The 15,403-nt window shown below is 46.2% G+C and overlaps 1 protein-coding gene and 1 non-coding gene across 2 annotated transcripts in view; both read right to left on the bottom strand.

The window, feature by feature from the left end:
* Positions 1–6,948, bottom strand: part of ift172 (intraflagellar transport 172) — a 144,172-nt gene extending 137,224 nt beyond the window's left edge. The window contains exons 1-2 of the mRNA XM_055635509.1: positions 6,431–6,948; positions 1,253–1,396 (exon numbers count right to left, since the gene is read on the bottom strand). Of these exons, the coding sequence (XP_055491484.1) occupies positions 1,253–1,396; positions 6,431–6,469 (183 nt within the window). The 5' untranslated portion in view covers positions 6,470–6,948. The remainder of the gene's footprint in view (positions 1–1,252; positions 1,397–6,430) is intronic.
* Positions 6,949–7,184: 236 nt separating this feature from the next.
* On the bottom strand, positions 7,185–7,256 carry trnaa-ugc (transfer RNA alanine (anticodon UGC)). The gene has a single exon. It is a non-coding gene; the product is annotated as a tRNA-Ala (tRNA).
* Positions 7,257–15,403: the final 8,147 nt, after the last annotated feature.

Here is a 15,403-nt window from a genome sequence, read left to right as displayed (position 1 = left end):
CCAGTTAGAACAATACATCGAAGTCCCTCACCCTGAGCACAGGATCGCCCCAGGGTTGCGTCCTCAGCCCCCTATTGTACTCCCTGTACACACATGACTGTGTGGCTAGATTCAGCTCCAACTCATTAATTAAGTTTGCTGATGACACTGTAGTGGTGGGCCTGATCTCAGACAACGACGAGAAGGCCTACCGGGAGGAGGTGGCTGATCTAGCACTCTGGTGCCAGGATAACAGCCTCCTCTTGAACATCAAAAAAACGAAGGAGCTGATCATGGACTTTAGGAGGGCACATCATCCGAGGACGTACACTCCATTGAGGATAAATGGGGATCCTGCGGATAGGGTGAACTGTTTTAAATATCTGGGAGTCCACATCTCCGAGGATATGACATGGGCATCACACGCCGCAGCACTCGTGAGTAAGGCAAGGCAGCGCCTTTACCACCTCAGGCAATTGAGGAAATTCAATGTCTCCGAGGATCCTCCAGTGCTTCTACACAGCGGCGGTGGAAAGCATCTTGTCCGGGAACATTACCATCTGGTTTGGGAATTGCTCTGCCAAGGACAAGAAGGCTCTGCAGAGAGTAGTGCGTTTTGGCCGAACGCACTCTGGGAACTTCACTTGCCCCCCTGCAGGAACTATACATCAGGAGGTGCAACTCCAGAGCCAACAATGTCATGAGAGACCCCTTTCCACCCCTGCAACGGACTGCTCCAGCTGCTACGGTCAGGCAAACGCCTCCGTTGCCATGCTGTGAGAATGGAGAGGTTGAGAAGGAGTTTCTTCCCAGAGGCCATTCGGACTGTAAACGCCTATCTCACCAGGGACTAACTCTACTGAACGTTTTTCCTTCCATTATTTATTATGTAAAAGAATATGTGTGTTTATAGTTTGTTTGGTTGTTTGGTTGTTTGTCTTTTGCACAAAAGCGCGCGAGCATTGCCACTTTCATTTCACTGCACATCTCGTATGTGTATGTGACAAATAAACTTGACTTGACTTGACTTGAAATCCTTACTTGCAGCAGCACAACTGAAAATGTAAACATAGTACTACTCTGCAAACAATGTTATAGACAAGAAAACAAATCACTTCACACATCTATATCCTTCTGCAAGCGCTTTATGTCCTATTTACATCTTTGCTACAGTACAATCTACTGTATAGTCTACTGATGATGGAACTTCCCTAGAAATAAACATTAGCACTGAACATTATTACATTTATTTAAAACTACAATTTTCTTTTACCTTGGAGTCAGCAGGTTTAGTAGAGAATTTGTCTCTTCTTTCTCCATTTTCATCATAGAGCAAAACAACTCTATCTACCGTGCAGACGGCAAACTTGGTGTTGTTGGGTGCCCATGACATACACGTAACTTTGGCAGCACCATCCTGAAAGAAAATGACATTAGCATGATAGTTTACATTAGCATTGCATTTAATGCATGAGAAACATTCATCTCATTTGATATAGTGCTAAATTCTGGAATTGTTTTGTTTTTTTTTAAATAGAAGTTATCTGACAACTTAAGCACCCACCTCCCCTTCTGATAATCTTCAGAATAACTACATTTTTTCAGTTCTGATATGGAAAGAGTCAAGTTTTTTTGTCATTTGTACTGAAACAGAACAATGAAATTCTTACTAGTTGCAGCACAACAGGTTTGTAAACACAGTACTCGATAGATAATATAATAAACAAACATAAAGAAATAAGTTCAATAAATAATTTAAAAAAACTATTTGTGCAAAAATAACAAAACAAAGCCCAAAGTTCCAAGTGCAATCAAGGTAGTTTGGAGTTTGCAGTTTGGTTGGAGTTGATGACATTCAATAGATTCAAGATTTGAAACTTTTTTGTCATTGTGCAGTGTACAAGTACAGAGACAACGCAATGCAGTTAGCATCTCACCCAGAAGTGCAAACACAGAATAATAGAACAGTAAATAAATATATGTATATACAGTAGCAGTAGTGCAATTTCCAGGGAGGGAGATCAGTCAATAGACAATAGGTGCAAGAGTAAGCCATTTGGCCCTTCGAGCCAGCACCGCCATTCAATGTGATCATGGCTGATCATCCCCAATCAGTTCCTGCCTTCTCCCCATATCCCCTGACTCCGCTATTTTTAAGAGCCCTATCTAGCTCTCTCTTGAAAGTATCCAGAGAACCTGCCTCCATAGCCCTCTGAGGCAGAGAATTCCACAAACTCACCACTCTCTGTGAGAAAAAGTGTTTCCTCGTCTCCGTTCTAAATGGCTTACTCCTTATTCTTAAACTGTGGCCCCTGGTTTTGGACTCCCCCAACATCGGGAACATGTTTCCTGCCTCTAGCGTGTCCAAGCCTTTAACAATCTTATATGTTTCAATGAGATCCCCTCTCATCCTTCTAAACTCCAGAGTGTACAAGCCCAGCTGCTCCATTCGCTTAGCATACAACAGTCCCGCCATCCCGGGAATTAACCTTGTAAACCAACGCTGCACTCCCTCAATAGCAAAAAATGTCTTTCCTCAAATTAGGGGACCAAAACTGCACACAATACTCCAGATGTGGTCTCACTAGGGCTCAGTACAACTGCAGAAGGACCACTTTGCTCCTATATTTGATTCCTCTTGTTATGAAGGCCAACATGCCATTCACTTTCTTCTTACCTGCATGCTTACTTTTATTCTGTTGTACTTCCCCTTTTTCCAACTTGACACCATTTAGATAGTAATCTGCCTTCCTGTTTTTGCTACCAAAGTGGATAACCTCACATTTATCCGCATTAAACTTCATCTGCCATGCATCTGCCCACTAACCCAACCTGTCCAAGTCACCCTGCATTCTCATAGCATCCTCTTCACAGTTCAAACTGCCACCCAGCTTTGTGTCATCTGCAAATTTGCTAATGTTACTTTGAATCACTTCATCCAAATCATTGATGTATATTGTAAATAGCTGCGGTCCCAGCACTGAGCCTTGCGGTACCGCATTAGTCACTTCCTGCCATTCTGAAAGTGACCCGTTAATCCCTACTCTTTGTTTCCTGTCTGACAACCACTTCTCTATCCATGTCAGCACTCTACCCCCAATACCATCTGCCCTAATTCTGCCCACTAATCTTCTATGTGGGACCTCATCAAATGCTTTCTGAAAGTCCAGGTACACTACATCGACAGGCTCTCCCTTGTCCATTTTCCTAGTTACATCTTAAAAAAATTCCAGAGGAATAGTCATGCATGATTTCCCCTTCGTAAATCCATGCTGACTCGGACCGATCCTGTTACTGCTATCCAAATGTGCGGCTATCTCATCTTTTATAATTGACTCCAGAATCTTCCCCACCACCGATGTCAGGCAAACTGGTCTATAATTCCCTGTTTTCTCTCTCCCGCCTTTCTTAAAAAGTGGGATAACATTAACTACCCTCCAATCCACAGGAACTGATCCTGAGTCTATAGAACAATGGAAAATTATCACCAATGCATCCACGATTTCTAGAGCCATTTCCTTAAGTACCCTGGGATGCAGACCATCAAGCCGTCACTGGGGGAAGGCGTGTCCGAGGGGGGGGGGGATGACTGACAATCACCAAGGCGTAGAGTTAAGTAGGGTAACAACCGCAGGGAAGAAGCAGTTCATGAACCTGCTGGTCCAGGAGCGGAGAGACCTGTAACGCCTCCCAGATGGGAGGAGGGTAAACAATCTGTGGTTGGGGTGAGAGCAGTCCTCGACGATGCTGCGCGCCCTTCGCAGACATCGCCTGCTCTGGACAGACTCAAAGGAGGGGAGTGAGGAACCGGTGATGAGTTGGGCCGTTTTCACCACCCTCTGCAGTGCCTTCCGGTCGGAGACAGAGCAGTTGCCATACCATACCATACTGTGATACAGTTGGTAAGGATGCTCTCGATGGCGCAGCGGTAGAAGTTCACCAGAATCTGAGGAGACAAATGGACCTTCTTCAGTCTCCTCAGGAAGAAGAGACGCTGGTGTGCCTTCTTAATCAGTGTTAAGGTATTGTGGGTCCAAGAGAGGTCAACAGAGATGTTGACCCCCAGAAAGCTGAAGCTGGAAACACGCTCCACCTCCGTCCCATTAATATGGATGGGGGTGTGCGTGCCACCCCTATACCTTCTGTAGTCCACAATGAGCTCCTTGGTCTTCTTGGTGTTAAGGGCCAGATTGTTGTCAGCATACCATGCTGCTAGGAGCTGGACCTCCTCCCTATATGCCGACTCATCGTTGTCACTGATGAGGCCAATCACCGTTGTATCATCTGCATACTTGATGATGGTGTTAGTACCATGTACAGGTGTGCAGTCGTAGGTGAAGAGGGAGTAGAGGAGAGGGCTCAGCACACAGCCTTGTGGAACGCCTGTGTTCAGGGTGAGGGTTAGGGAGGTGACATTGTCTAACTTAACAGACTGGGGTCTGTTGGTTAGAAAGTCCAATATCCAGTTGCAGAGGGAGGGGTCGATGCCCAGGTCGTTGAGTTTGGTGATCAGTTTGGAGGCGATAATGGTGTTGAATGCTGAGCTAAAGTCGATGAACAGCATTCTCATGTGGGTGTCTCTGTTGTCGAGGTGGGAGAGAGCGGAGTGAAGTGCCGTGGAGATGGCATTCTTCGTACTCCTGTTTTGGTGGTAGGCGAACTGATGGGGGGTCCAGTGTGGGAGGTAGGCAGCCTTTGAGATGTGCCAGGACCAGCCTCTCGAAGCACTTAATGATGATGGGAGTAAGTGCAACTGGGCGGAAGTAGTTGAGGCGCGCTACAGTGGAGTGTTTTGGCACCGGCGCGATGGAGGTGATTTTAAGGCATGTGGGGCAGCTGCTTGGCCAAGTGACAGGTTGAAGATTTCAGTCCAGACGTCTGTCAGCTGCGCAGCAATAGTCTGATGGTACTTGGAAAGAAGGTGTTCCTGAAACTGGACGTTAGTTTTCAGACCACTTTACTTTTGTCCCAATGACAGGATTGAAATTAGATCGTGGTGTGGGCCTTTGAAGAGGCTGGATGCCTTTTTGAGACAGCGCTTCCTGTAGATCCCATCGAAGGTGGAGAGGTCAGTGTCCGCGATGGACCTGGCAGTGTTCACTTTTTGTAATCTCTTTTGTTCCTGGCCATTCAAATTGCTGAACCAGGCCAAGATGCAACCAGTCAATATTCTCTCCACTGTACGTCTGTAGAAATTCAAGAGAGTATTTGTTGACATACCTAATCTCCTCAATCTTCCAAGGAAGTAGAGGCATTGGTAGACCCCAACCATGGACTGTTTGCCCTCCTCCCATCAGGGAGGCGGTACAGGAGCCTCAGGTCACGTACTAGTAGGATGAGGAACAGCTTCTACAATAATACAATTACACTGCTGAACTCGGAGTCCCGCCGATAGATTTCTCCGGTCCCTCCGTCCCCATTGTTTAATTATTCTGTATTTTTTGATTATTCTGTATCTTCTCTCTTTCTATTTTTTTATTTCTTTATGCACAACTACTACGGACTGACGCAAAACTGCATTTCGTTGTACTCATACTTGTATTTGTGCGATGACATTAAAGTTGAATTGAATTGAATTGATGGTCTTGCTTTACGATTGCATTAATGTGCTGAATCCAGGACAGATCTTCAGTGATATGTTTGCCCAGGAACTTGAAGTTGTTGACTCTCTCCACCACCCATCCATCAATGAAGATGTGTGTGTGGACCCTCGACTTTCCTCTTTTTACTCTTCAATGAATATGTTCAAGCCCTCCAAACGCTGCTTTTAAATGTCAAACTTCATGACTTTTTCTTTAAAATGTTATTTACACTTATAAATGCAACATATCTAAAAATTTAAAAAAAATGTCTGGTAAGTGATATGTGGAACCTAGGAGAGTGAAGATGGTTGTTCTAGTGTAAGTAAAACTGACGGGGTCCTATGACCTGAGATCTGGAATAAATAAGCAGGGCATACTTGGGTGTGAGAATCGAAGTGGCATATTATTGCAATTGCCGTTTGGCGCTTTGACATGAAGACGATGAACGCTGGTACAAAAGTGTGAGCTACTGAACTAATTCGTGCAGGGCCATCTTTATTAGACCCGAAATGGAGGTTGATCAGCAGAAAACACTGACTGAGAGTTGGGGACTTGCAAAGATCGAGTGTGATGCAGATCTTGCATCTGACCATATTGCAAACGTGGCTGCGTCAGTTCAGTAGCGGTAACGCGCTTTGCAACGGCACCGAAATCATGAAATAAAAGCAGGTATTTCTTCTGCTTTCGGAAGTCACGAAAATAGTCAACCCCATCCTTTGGTTAAAAGCCAAGTTATAGCTGACATCGGAACCAGGAAAAAATTCCCCAAAACAATATGCAGGCCCAGGTCTCTCTCTCCATTCGGCCTACGAACCCGGGCTGGGTGGCGTGGCCTGGCCCTCCCTCCCACTCCCACTCCCCAATCGTACCTGCGGTGTGAGCAGGGTTTTCAGGTGCTTCAGCTGCATTCTGCCGCCTCGCTGTGTTTCCTTGCGGTCGCCGTTGCCCTAGTTACAAACTTCCGTCGCATGTGCTCTCGGTCGCCAAGGTAACCGCTCCCTGCCTCCGGGTGCGGCGGCGATGACGCGATTTGGGCCGGCGGCGCGATGTCCGGACAAGGACAAGGACAAGGCAGGGCCGACGCACCGCACCGGGCCGGGCCGCACCGTCTCTGGGGAGAGCGAATGGGCGACCTTTCGGGCCGAGACCAAAGATACTAGAGCTCCTCTATAATCTTTGGTCGACACCTTTCTTCAGACCGAGAGTCAGCGGAGAGGGAAACTGGAGATGTGGAAGAGTACAAAGAGTAATCACAGGGGGGAGCAGCGAGAGAGAGAACTGGAGAGTTTTGCAACACCCTCTCTCGCTGCTCCGCTCTGTGATTGCTCTACACATTCATACCTGGTTTCCCTTTCCCCTGACTCAGTCTGAAGGGTCTCGACCCGAAATGTCACATATTCCTTCTCTCCAGAGATACCACCTGCCCCGCGGAGTTACTCCGTCTATATCTTTGGTGTAAACCTGCATCTGCAGTTCTTTCTTACACAACCGGGTATTTAAATAATTTCAGAAAGCGAGGCATGATTTATTGAGGTATCCGCTTCCTTTCCTGTGGTTTGGTTTTAACAAGCAATCGATAAGAAACAATGGTTTTTAATAATTTTAGCGAATGAATGTAAAATGTGGAGATGCCGGGGATTGAACCCGGGGCCTCATACATGCAAAGCATGCGCTCTACCACTGAGCTACATCCCCACAGCTGCTCAGCGCTTTACCGATGCGTCTTTGATATGTAGACGTTTCGGTCTTCCCTAATTTTTGTCTAATTTGTGTCCGTTTTCAGATGTTACCAACTTTTGTATTCTTTTCTGCAAGAAGAGTCCCACCTTTTTTTGTAATCTCTCATGTCCTCAAATCATCGCGCCAACTTCTAAAAGCACATATTCTAGCAATGTTACAAAATGTTGAGGTTTTTAAAATCAAGTCTGCAATTTATCCCATCAGATAAAGCATAAAGGGAAGTTTAATTTGACACCTAATTCACTTTCATATCTTCAGTATTAAAAAAAGTTATGGCCATTTTCATACTCGGAAATTAGCATCTTGTTCTCTATTGCTTTTTCCATTGTGACTTAACACAAAGGCTGTGATCGAGGACAGTCAAAACCCCATAACTTTCTTAAAAATTAAGAGAACCGAATGACATTTTCAGTTATTATAGATTGAAGCAGTCCGAAACAAATATAAAACATCTTACTTGGATGACCTGAAATTAAAGCGTATAATTAGTTAATTACCTAATTGTAGTCATTTACAAAATTGACTGTTGTGATGGAAATAGTAATAAACACCCAGACTGCCTTGAAAATTCAAAAATGTGATATTCTCAAGATCAGAACTTTAATATTATTGTATTATATGCTGTAAGTCCGTAACAGATAGGTAAATAAATTACAATTTCTAGCAATAGACCAAGTCTTTATGGAGAAGATCAGTTGCTAGCTGGTACATTGGCATATCATAATCAGTAGCATCATCATACTCCTCAGATTGTAACCAATAAGCAACTCTGTACACATTGTTTTCCCTCAACTTTTCAAATTCGGCATTGTAAACTACAAGTTTTTGCTCTTCAAACCACGCATCACATGCCTTTCTCCCACTACTTTCCCATTAAGAATGTCCTGTAGATTCCATTTTTTAAGAAAAGGATTTTTTTTAAATAGCCTAAGTATCCAAATAACAAACTAATCCCATTCACACAAGAATTCACAATATAATATAATTTTTAAATCTCACTGTCATTAAAATAAATGCCAGATGGAAGGAATTTGCTGTTTAATTCCCATAAATTAATCTAGAAACATCCACTCAATAACACAAAATATAGTCCTTGCAGATCAAAGAGAGGCTACAGATTTTTGGCTGTTTAGAGCAAATACTCGTGGATAAAAAGTGTTTTTATGTCTGGCTGTGGCAGCTTTGACAGTCCGGAGTCGCCTTCCAGAGGGAAGTGATTCAAAGAGTTTGTGGCCAGGGTGAGAGGGGTCAGAGGTGATCTTGCCCGCTCACTTCCTGGCCCTTGCAGTGTACAGTTTATCAATGGTGGGAAGGTTGCAGCCAATAACCTTCTCAGATGATCAGATGATTCGCTGCAGCCTCCAGGTGTCGTGCTTGGTGGCTGAGCCAAACCAGACCATGATGGAGAAGGTGAGAACAGACTACGATGGCCGTGTAGAATTGGACCATCATTGCTTGTGGCAGATTGTGCTTCCTCAGCTGCCATAGGAAGTACATCCTCTGTTGTGCCTTTTTGACTGTGGAGTCGATGGTATCCCCCCACTTAAGGTCCTCGGAGATGATGGTTCCCAGGAACTTAAAAGACTCCACAGATGTGACTGTGGTGTTGTTGAAGGTGAGTGGGGTGAGGGGAGGGGGAGCTCTCCTAAAGTCTATGTGCTGTAGGATGAAGTGCAGGCCCAGGTTAACTGCATTATCCACAGATCTATTTGCCCGATATGCAAACTACATAGGGTCCAGCAGGGGGATCGTGATATTTTTCAGCTTGGCCAGCACAGCCATTCAAGTGTCTTCATGACTGCAGAGGTCAGTGCGACAGGTCTGTACTCATTAAGACAAGTAATCCTTGCCTTTTTGGGCACAGGGACAATAGTGGGGACTTTGAAGCAGGCAGGGACAGTACACGTTTGCAGGCACTGGTTAAAAATGTCTACAGACCGGTGCCAGTTATTTGGCACAGAGCTTGAGAGTAGAGGGGTTAGGTCCTGGAGATTTCCGGCTTTTATGTCTTCTGAAAAGACTCTCCACCTCCTCTATTTTTATTGTTGATAAAGTGATGTTGTTCATCAAGGTGGGTGTCGGTGATTGGGTGTGAAGTGGTGATTGGAGGGGATTGGGTGTAGAAGGGTCCAGTCTTTGCAGACTGAGGTCAGGCTGTGAGTGGGTGTGAAGTGTTGGTTGGGGTGGGAAATGGTCCAGTCTTTTCATAGAAATATAAACATAGAAAATAGGTGCAGGAGTAGGCCATTCAGCCCTTCGGGCCATTCAATATGATCATGGCTGATCATCCAACTCAGTATCCTGTACCTGCCTTCTCTCCATACCCCCTACTGCTGTCTTGCCTTAAGTAGGTGTGAAGTGGTGAATGGGAAGGAGAGGGTGCAGGGTCCATTCTTTGTAGACTGGGGTCTGGCTATGTTGGTTGGGGAGGGGGGGAGGGGGTACCAGGGTTTACGTTTCTGATTTTCAAACCTGAAGTAAAACTCATTCAGGTTGTTGGTCAGCTGATGATTGTCCCAAGAGCGGTAGGCTTTCCTCTCGTGGCTGGTAATTTCTTGCAAGCCCTTCCAAACAGAAGAAGAGTCACTAGCTGAGAACCTGCTCCTCAACTTCTCAGAGTACCTTTCCTTGGCAGCTCTGATTCCTCATCTCAGCTTGTACTTGGCCTGCCTGTAGAGGTCTGCATCCCCGCTCCTGTAGGCCCCCTCTTTAGACTGTCGGAGCTGTCTGAGTTCTGCAGTAAACCAGGGCTTGTTGTTGAACCATGTCTGGGTCTTAGTTGGAATGCAACTGTCCTCGCAAAAGCTAACATATGTTGATACAGTGTCCGTATACTCATCGAGGCTTGTGGTTGCTTCCCTGAACACATTCCAATCCGTGCAGTCAAAGCAGGATTGTAGGTTCTCAATGCCCTCGCTTGTCCACCTTTTCGTTGTTCTGACCACAGGCTTAGCAAGTTTTAGTTTCTGCCAGTAGGTTGGAATAAGGTTAACTAGACAACAATCAAAGACCCAGACCCACCCGGGGAATAGAGCAATATGTATTCTTGATTGCCGTATAACAGTGATCGAGTGTTCTCTCCCCTCTGGTGGGGCAGGTAACATGAAGTCTGTATTTTGGAAGGTCACGGCTGCGCTTAGCTTTGTTAAAGTCCCCCAAAACAATGACCATGGAGTCCAGGAAGTTACTCTCTACCCTCATTACCTGGTCAGCAAGTTGCGTTTGCTCCTCACGTACGCAGGCTTGGGAGGGAATGTAAACTCCAACTAGAATAAAGGAGTTAAGTTCCCTCAGAGAGTAGAAGGGTTTGCAGTTGATAAAGAGGGATTCTAGGTTGGGAGAGCAGAAATTTGACATGTCACTGCACCAGTGATGTCGCTGCACCAGTCCTGGTTGGTATAGAAGCATATTCCACCGCCTCTTGATTTCCCCGCTGCCTCCACTTCGCGATCCGCTCTGTGAAGTTTGGAAACCAGCCAGTTGCAGCGCGTTGTCCGGGGTCGACTCACACAGCCAGGTCTCGGTGAAACACAGGGCAGCAGCTCGAGAGAAGTCCTTGTTTGCTCAATGCAGGAGTTGCAGTTCGTCCACTTTGTTCTTGAGAGAACGTACATTTGCCAGGAATATGCTCGGGAGTGGTGAGCGTGATCCTCTCCGCCAGAGTCAGGTGATTGCTCCAGAGCGCTTTCCATGGGTCCTCCTCCATCTCAAGACCTTGAACGCAGCCACAGCCCCGCCGACGAGTATGTCCAAATAATCCAGCGAGTGAGAGAAATCTGAAACGATGTTTGGAGGTACCGAATGTCCGATGTTTATGAGTACCTCTCTCGTGAAAGTAATCTTTGTAGGGTTTTCACAGATGACACAAACGAACAAACACATACAAAACAGCAAGGAGCAGTACACCGTGGCAGCCATCGTCGGCGCCAGCAGCAGCAAGCAGCAGCAGCTATACTGCAAGCAGCTACACTGCAAACAGCTACGAGGATGTAGCACAATCACAGTTCCAACTACTGTACCTTACCACCGCAGGTTCTATCCCTGTATCTGCCTGATCAAGCCCTCTTGGCCTCGCTCAAACAGAGACACTCCTGTGGGTCACGCGGTCCAAAGTGCTCTCCCAGATGTACGAATGCTGTTCATCGATTACAGCTCAGCATTCAACACCATTATTCCATCAAAACTGATCACCAAACTCGGTAACCTGGGCATCGACCCCTCCCTCTGCAACTGGATACTGGACTTTCTAACCAACAGACCCCAGTCTGTGAGGTTAGACAAGCACACCTCTTCAACCCTCACCCTGAACACCGGCGTTCCTCAGGGCTGTGTGCTGAGCCCCCTCCTCTACTCCCTCTTCACCTATGACTGCACACCTGTACATGGTACTAACACCATCATCAAGTATGCAGATGATACAACGGTGATTGGCCTCATCAGCAACAACGATGAGCTGGCCTACAGGGAGGAGGTCCAGCACTTAGCAGCATGGTGCGCTGACAACAACCTGGCCGTTAACTCCAAGAAGACCAAGGAGCTCATTGTAGACTTCAGGAAGTCCAGAGGCGGCACGCACACCCCCATCCACATTAACGGGACGGAGGTGGAACGTGTTTCTAGCTTCAGGTTCCTGGGAGTCAACATCTCCGATGACCTCTCTTGGACCCACAATACCTCTACTCTGATCAAGTAGGCTCATCAGCGTCTCTTCTTCCTGAAGAGACTGAAGAAGGTCCATTTGTCTCCTCAGATCCTGGTGAACTTCTACCGCTGCACCATCGAGAGCATCCTTACCAACTGCATCACAGTATGGTATGGCAACTGCTCTGTCTCCGACCGGAAGGCGTTGCTGAGGGTGGTGAAAATTGCCCAACGCATCACCGGTTCCACGCTCCCCTCCATTGAGTCTGTCCAAAGCAAGCGCTGTCTGCGGAGGGCGCTCAGCATCGCCAAGGACTGCTCTCACCCCAACCATGGACTGTTTACCCTCCTACCATCCGGGAGGCGCTACAGGTCTCTCCGTTGCCGAACCAGCAGGTCGAGGAACAGCTTCTTTCCGGCGGCTGTCACTCTACTCAACAACGTACCTCGGTGACAGCCAATCACCACCCCCCCCCCCCGGACACACTTATTATTATTTATTCAAATCGTTTGCTATGTCGCTCTTCAAGGGAGATGCTAAATGCATTTCGTTGTCTCTGTACTGTACACTGACAATGACAATGAAATTGAATCTGAATCTGAATCTGAGAAGATAGATGTGGCAGCGGACTTTTATATGTCCCTGGACCTCGAGGGGCTGAACCACATGGAGGTGGTATCTTTACAATCCAATTACAAATATCGATTAACCCCATACATGATGGACATTTCTCTAACGCAATAAAACAGTGGCTAATACATTGTATTCAAACAATGTTTCTCAGAGTAAATGAACATTGCAACATGTGCCCTGATATGCAAGAACACCAGACAAGGCTCAATACTTAATCCAATCAACATCCAGCAAAGTAAAGCTTTGCACCATTATTTACAATGTGCATATCTGGTTTGCATTCATCTAATCTATTCTGTGCATTTTGCACCTAATTGTCAGGGTCTGCAGATGTTCCCATTCTCTTCCTGCAGCACTGATCTAGGTTCTAGACAAACTGGCACCATTCTGCAGCTTGTCCCATTTCTACAGAAAGCACTTTTATAAAGCCTTTACTGGATTTTAGGGTCCTGGCCTCTCCAATTTGGCCAGGATTAACATTCCTTCCTTCTTTCATATATGATAAACCATCATTTATGATAACTAAGTAGTCAGATAACCATATGTACATATATGTGTCCATTACATTTTCCATCTATCAACAACCACAAGATGATGATGTTTCATCCCAGAATCGTGTCAAGCTTCCTGAGTTTTCGTGGGCGTAGCTTCACAATTTCTGTCTAACATGCTGACCTACTACGACTAAACCTATAAAAAGTATCGATTTTATCCATGGCGACCTTTTTTTACTTTTTTTTTCAAATATTGAAAAAAAAGCCACAACCTAGCTAAGGCCTCAAGTACGCGGAGACCACTCTCAAGCAGGACTGTATCGTTTCCTCCTGCTTGTTGATTCCTGTTTTGGGGGAGCAGGGCCGGCCTTAGAAGGTGCGGGGCCCAATTGGAAACAATTTTCATATAAATATAAATAAATAATTATAAATGAGTCACGTGTCGTGAGTAATATGACAGTCAGTCGGCTGTACCAATAGCATAACCAAGAGAGATCATGGCTCCAATAATCTTAATTTTGCTTTTCTTTCACTATACAATGCACGAGTTCTTAGTGAGATGAACAAAGGATCGGTTGCCAAAAAATATAGCAATTAACTGTGGACCTTGAAACCACTTTAAACACGTTGCAGAAACTCGTCAATCTAAGAACCAACTATTGATCTGAGGAGAATGTTATCCAGCAATCATTATTTAATTGCTACAAGGTTTGAGATATCGATCAAGTGCTGCAGCGATAGTGATAACACTCTTCAAAGAAATATTACACTGAAGCTGTTTACCCTCCAAGATGGGTATAAAAAACCCCATAGAATTTGAGTATTGGTGGTTCAGGGGTAGAATTCTTGACTCTCACATGGGAGACCAGGCTTCAATTATCAGCCAATGTAAAACACACTCATCCTTTGCTTTGTGCCTGCTTTCACTCATGGGTATATGGAATGACCTGCCAGAAAAAGTAGTAGAAGTGGGTACAATTATCTACCTAAATACTATTAAAAGTCTCGTCTTGTTTGTCTGTCTGTGAGATCAAGGAACTATGCCAAAACGGTACACAGTAGCGCAAACATTTTTGCAGAATCTTACTCAGGTTTTTCCCGTGGTCATTAGTATCACGTTTCTTCACATTTGATGTAAAATTTCAAAAGTTATTGATATTTAAAGGTTTAAAAAAAGCCAGCTTTGAAAAATGTAACTGCCCGTGAGCGGGGGACGATTCTGGCAGATGATGTCACAATGGCATCTCAGTCGTCCAATCACAATGGGATCTAATTTACCCAAGCTGCCGTGAAGATTCCGAAAACCGAAAATGACATCACAATGTGATCTCTGCTGCCAATGCACAAGCTATGAGAGTTGACGGAGTGGGGGAGGGGACGAGAATAAATGTTATTTAAACATTGTCTTTAGTGGGATGTGCGAAAGGGGCGAGGTGAGAGAGGGAGTGACTGAGGGTAGGGAAAAGGAGAGGGAGGGAGAGGTGACAGAGAGACAATGGGATCAGCAGCTTCAAGGGAAGTAAGGTGAGAGGGAGATTTTTGCCCCCCCCCATGTGGGAAGGATTGATTGGCTCAAGGGAGTGTCAACGCTCTCAAAAGTCGGGTCCATTCATTGACGCCGACCTAAATGTCCAGTCAATTCATTGGCTCCGGGTCACGCCCCCCCCCCCCCCCCCCCATTGTGAAGGATTGATTAGCTCAAGGGAGCACCGACGTTGACCCAAAAGTCGAGTCCATTCACTGGCTTCACTGATAAGTGCCGACTGTCCCCCTCCCTCCACATGGGAAGGATTGATTGCATTGGGAGAACGGGTTGCGATGGGGGAAGGGGTGAGTGGTGGAAACGGGTTGCGTTGGGGAAACAGGGCCCAACGGGTCAGGTGGGGAAGGGAGGGGAGAGGGGTTATGGAAGGTGGGAGGGAGTGACTGAGGGTAAGGAGTGCCTGAGGGTAGGGGAAATGAGAGGGAGGGAGAGGTGAAGGAGGGAGTGGAGGAGGGGAGGAGGTGAGGGGAGAGAAGAGCGAGTATGAAGAGGAGGGGGAGGGAGTGTTGGGGGATGAGGGGAAATGAGCCGCACCTGTGCAGTTGGGGGCTATGGGTTAGTGGTGGAATATTACGGTGGGCGAACGGGTTACGTTGGGGGAACATAATGGGGTGATTAGCTCCAGGCGGCGCCTGTCTGCGGGGTGAGCGCGATGCCGCGTTCGGGGACCAGCTGCTCCACCCTCCCATCCCCACGTTGGGGGACAGGGCCCAACGGGTCCCACTTGGTCTGCTCTAGTCTGTCTGTCTGTCTGTCTGTCTGTCTGTCTGTCCTATTAATAAAACTCTCA

Source organism: Leucoraja erinacea, chromosome 5, assembly GCF_028641065.1.
Source record: "Leucoraja erinacea ecotype New England chromosome 5, Leri_hhj_1, whole genome shotgun sequence".
NCBI lineage: Eukaryota > Metazoa > Chordata > Chondrichthyes > Rajiformes > Rajidae > Leucoraja > Leucoraja erinaceus.
The sequence above is the reverse complement of the archived record's forward strand: the minus strand, read 5'-3'. Positions and strand labels throughout refer to the sequence as shown.